Consider the following 4,482-nt stretch of genomic DNA (forward strand, 5'->3'; position numbering starts at 1 on the left):
ATATTTTTTATTTTTGAAAAATTATTTTTGATTTCAACGCATCAAAATTATATAAAAACATCAAAAAAATATTAATTTTAAAAAAAATAAAAAATTATAATTTTTTTAAATAAAAAAACAAACAGTAAAGCAATTTTATAGAGCAGTATATTACGGATTACCAAGTGGTAGCTTAAAATTCTGGGCAATAACTTCAAAAACAGTTATCTTGATGTTAAAGTTTGAAATTCCATATATTTAATTACTAGGATGTTCTGGTCAATATATTATGGAAAAATGTTTAGTAAAATTCCAGTGAGAACAAGGCACAAAAATCAAATGCCATGGCCCTACTGTCCCAGTTTTTCCACACGGTGTGTGCTGTTATAAAATAAGACATCTACATATTTGTCTCCGGACTAAATATGGAGATTTCAAACAATACTGCCGCATCGTGAAATCTCCCAACCCACCACCACTTCCCAGCCTGAAAGCACCACCAGAAATGGCCGTTCTTCACCAGAAACACCACCTCTTCTTCATTATCCTTCTCCTATCTCTCCTCCTTCCCACTTATGCAAGATTAAAACTTGACCATTCAGACCTCAAAGCCTTCTCAATCATCCAGAAAGACTTGGGTATCGACGGTCAACGCAGCTCCTCCTCTACACCATGCAACATCCCTGGGGTGTTTTGTGAGAGGAGGCTCTCTCCCAACGGCACCTATGTGCTCAAAATCACAAGACTCGTCTTTAAGTCTCAACGGCTCACCGGGTTCTTGTCCCCGGCAATTGGACGGCTGTCCGAGCTCAAAGAGCTCTCATTAACCAACAACCAACTGGTTGACCAGCTCCCTGCTCAAATAGTCAACTGCAAGAAACTAGAGATTCTTGAGCTTGGAAACAACAAGTTTTCAGGTGAAGTTCCCTCTGAATTATCATCAATTGTTAGTCTTCGAGTTCTTGATCTCTCTAGGAATTTATTTTCTGGGAATTTGAGTTTCTTAAAGCATTTCCCCAACCTGGAAAATCTCTCTCTTGCAAATAATCTCTTCACTGGAAAAGTTCCAAAGTCTATCCGTTCGTTTCGCAATCTCCAGTCCTTCGACTTCTCAGGGAACAGTTTTCTTGAAGGACCTGTGCCAGTGATAAGAAAAGGTGAATCCTCAAGGCCCCAATACCCAAAACGTTATATTTTGGCGGAGAACACGTCAAGTACAAAATCAAGGAATACTTCTTCTGGAAGCAAAAATTACAACCTAGCTCCAGCTCCTGCACCATCAGCAGCAGCGCCACACAAGCACAAGAACGGCAAAAGGAAGCTTGCCGGTTGGCTCCTTGGATTTCTTGCCGGGTCAGTAGCTGGGTGTTTATCTGGGCTTGTGTTTTCATTATTGTTTAAGATAGTATTGGCAGCAGTAAAAGGCGGAGGGAGAGATGGAGGGCCTGCAATATTTAGTCCAATGATCAAGAGAGCAGAGGATTTAGCTTTCTTGGAAAAAGATGATGGGCTTGCAAACTTGGAAGTCATTGGGAAAGGTGGATGTGGAGAAGTTTACAAAGCTGAGCTGCCAGGAAGTAATGGCAAAATGATTGCCATAAAAAAGATTATTCAGCCTCCAAAAGATGCTGCCGAGTTGACTGAAGAAGATAGTAAGCTTCTACACAAGAAAATGAGACAAATCCAGTCAGAGATCAATACCGTCGGCCACATTCGGCATCGAAACCTTCTTCCTCTTCTAGCTCATGTGTCTCGTCCTGATTGTCATTATCTTGTCTATGAATTAATGAAAAACGGAAGTCTACAAGATGCGTTGAACCAAGTTACTGAAGGGAGAAGAGAATTGGACTGGTTAGCTCGCCACAGAATTGCAGTAGGAGTAGCATCGGGACTTGAGTACCTTCACTTGAGCCATAGTCCACGGATCATTCATAGAGATCTCAAGCCTGCAAATGTACTTCTCGACGACAGCATGGAAGCTAGAATTGCCGATTTTGGACTTGCAAAAGCAATGCCAGATGCCAAAACACATATCACAACTTCTAATGTTGCAGGAACAGTGGGGTACATAGCACCAGAGTACCACCAAACGCTCAAATTTACAGACAAGTGTGACATATACAGTTTTGGAGTGGTGCTTGGGGTATTGGTGATGGGAAAGCTTCCATCTGATGAGTTTTTTCAAAACACTCGTGAAATGAGTTTGGTTAAGTGGATGAGAAATATAATGACTTCGGAGAATCCAAGACAAGCTATTGATCCAAAGCTGATGGGCAATGGGCTAGAGGAGCAAATGCTGCTGGTTCTGAAAATTGCTTGCTTCTGCACTATTGATGACCCAAAACAGAGGCCAGATAGTAAGGATGTTAGGTGCATGTTGTCACAAATCAAACACTAGTTGAGCATGGAAGGCAAGGATGTGTAAGAAATCAAGAATAATGCGGTTTAATTATATGTTTCGAACTTGTGTTAAGAATTATCAACAAGTTTATATACAAGGAAGCCTGTAAAATGTTTTTCCATCTTATCGTTTGTCTACATACACAAATTAAGCGTGTTCAATCTGAATTGCATATAACATAAATGAAAGGCTCTCGCTAGTTCATGCTTATATCAAAGTCTGGCACAAATCCTCTGACTTATCCGAAACAAGACGCTGCCATGGTCAATTCTCTTTAGTATACATAGAAAACTCGTTCACCATACATAGATAACCTTGACGATCAGGGGAGTTTGCTGTGATAAGAAGAGAAACAGGGGAAGGATATGATTTATACACACAAAGCAGAGCTCCAAGGAAAGAAGCGGTAAGCCCTTGATATGAAATTATGAAACGTGAAAGAAAGAAAAAATCTATAAATCTCGATTACAAATTCCGTATAGCATGTAATGCGTCTGCGTAGATTCTGAAGATGGCAAGAACAAGACTGGAACCTGAATCTTTTTCTTCTCTCTCTGCTTAGCAGGGAAGAATGATACAAGATTGAGCGTTTTTTTAGTGTATGGTTCCATGCTTGATAAACTCATTTCATCATTTGAGCCAAAACAGAAGTGATATCTATGCAAATCTATCACAAATATACAGTCAAATCTTCATACAAGGAATTAATCTTGAAGAGCTTCAGGAGTATTCTTAGTTTCAGTGCTAAAAATCGTCCATAGAATAAACAGCAAATAGCTTCACAAAGAACTGACTTGCAAATAAACTGTTCCACTTCCTGCTCTAAAGCACTAAAAGATTTTGTGTAACAAACATTTGGAAGAAGGGCAACCGATCTAGCATAAAATATTGTGCATAAATAAATCCTAAGATGGCCACAGAAACTGCAATCATGATTTGTTTGCAATGAGCACTTTGAAAAGGAAGGATTTTAGCAGATAGATTTTAAGAATGCAAGTTCCATGACAGCTCCTTCCTCTTCTTCATTGATGGGAGAGTTTACTCTAAAGCAGCCAATCAGATCCAAAATTTATTTCTACATTTCGCTTGTCATAAAGAAAACAACAGCAAGGAAACATGCAAATTAACACTTCCATGACAGCAAAACAATTGTCCCCCAACATGTCAAGATAAATGATGCAAGAAATCTTTTTTCAAGACAAAGCAAATGCAAGAAATTGGCCTAGGGGTTCACTCTTTTTCTATGTTCTTCAGCTTGTCAAACATGAAGCACATGGAAAGCTGTCCTCGCTCGGAATCCTACATGGTTTTAGTTGCCAGACTTAACAGTTGTAAAATAACATTCTGCAAGCAATTTCTGGCTGGGAAAAATACTCAGAACTGCAATGGCCATAAGTTGTTCTAGACATCAGAAGGATCACTACAAACAAAGAAACACCAAGGCCTGTAGCTCTTTATCCACCCTAAAGGCCGTAGAAATTGATACAAAGGCACTCCAGACATTGGCCAATTTAAAAACACAATGGAAGATGATGCGATCTAGATTGTGCTTCCACAATGTTCAACAGAGGTGCACATCGAAATACAATTTCTTGTATTTTAAATTGAATGCAGCAAGTAGCACAGTGTATTTGCCTTATTTTTATTAAACTCAATTATATTGGCATTTACTCCTAAAAGAAAGTCTAGCATGTGAGAAACAATCATGACTCATATTCAATATAACTTAATTTTGCCGCAGCAAGCTCGGCAAAAAAAAAAAAAAAAAACATGTGCATCAAATTGTAAACTCCATTGACATATATAATCTCATGGAATAAGATAGAAATATTGATATAGACAGAAGCACGAGTAAAGAAAGACAATAATAATAATAAAAAAAAGATAGTTTTTGGCAAATAAGATTTGCAAACAAAGAACCCTAACTTGTAGTTTTATTTTAAATTATAATCTTGATATCATCTTTTTTTATAACAGGTTTATAATTTTTTAAATAGACCATAAACTAATATTTATAGGATAGAAAAATTAAAATTTTAAAACAAAAAAAAAAACATAAAATCTAATATCAATAAAAAATTTGACAGAGTTAAGGAAAAATA

The 4,482-nt window shown here is 37.6% G+C and overlaps 1 protein-coding gene across 1 annotated transcript; it reads left to right on the forward strand.

Annotated features, from left to right (window-relative positions):
- Window positions 1-379: 379 nt before the first annotated feature.
- On the forward strand, window positions 380-2,504 carry LOC133675950 (leucine-rich repeat receptor-like serine/threonine/tyrosine-protein kinase SOBIR1). Its single transcript, XM_062097518.1, has one exon. It carries the CDS (start codon window positions 485-487, stop codon window positions 2,375-2,377), a length of 1,893 nt encoding a protein of 630 aa, XP_061953502.1. The 5' UTR covers window positions 380-484; the 3' UTR covers window positions 2,378-2,504.
- Window positions 2,505-4,482: the final 1,978 nt, after the last annotated feature.

Source organism: Populus nigra, chromosome 16, assembly GCF_951802175.1.
Source record: "Populus nigra chromosome 16, ddPopNigr1.1, whole genome shotgun sequence".
Taxonomy (NCBI): domain Eukaryota; kingdom Viridiplantae; phylum Streptophyta; class Magnoliopsida; order Malpighiales; family Salicaceae; genus Populus; species Populus nigra.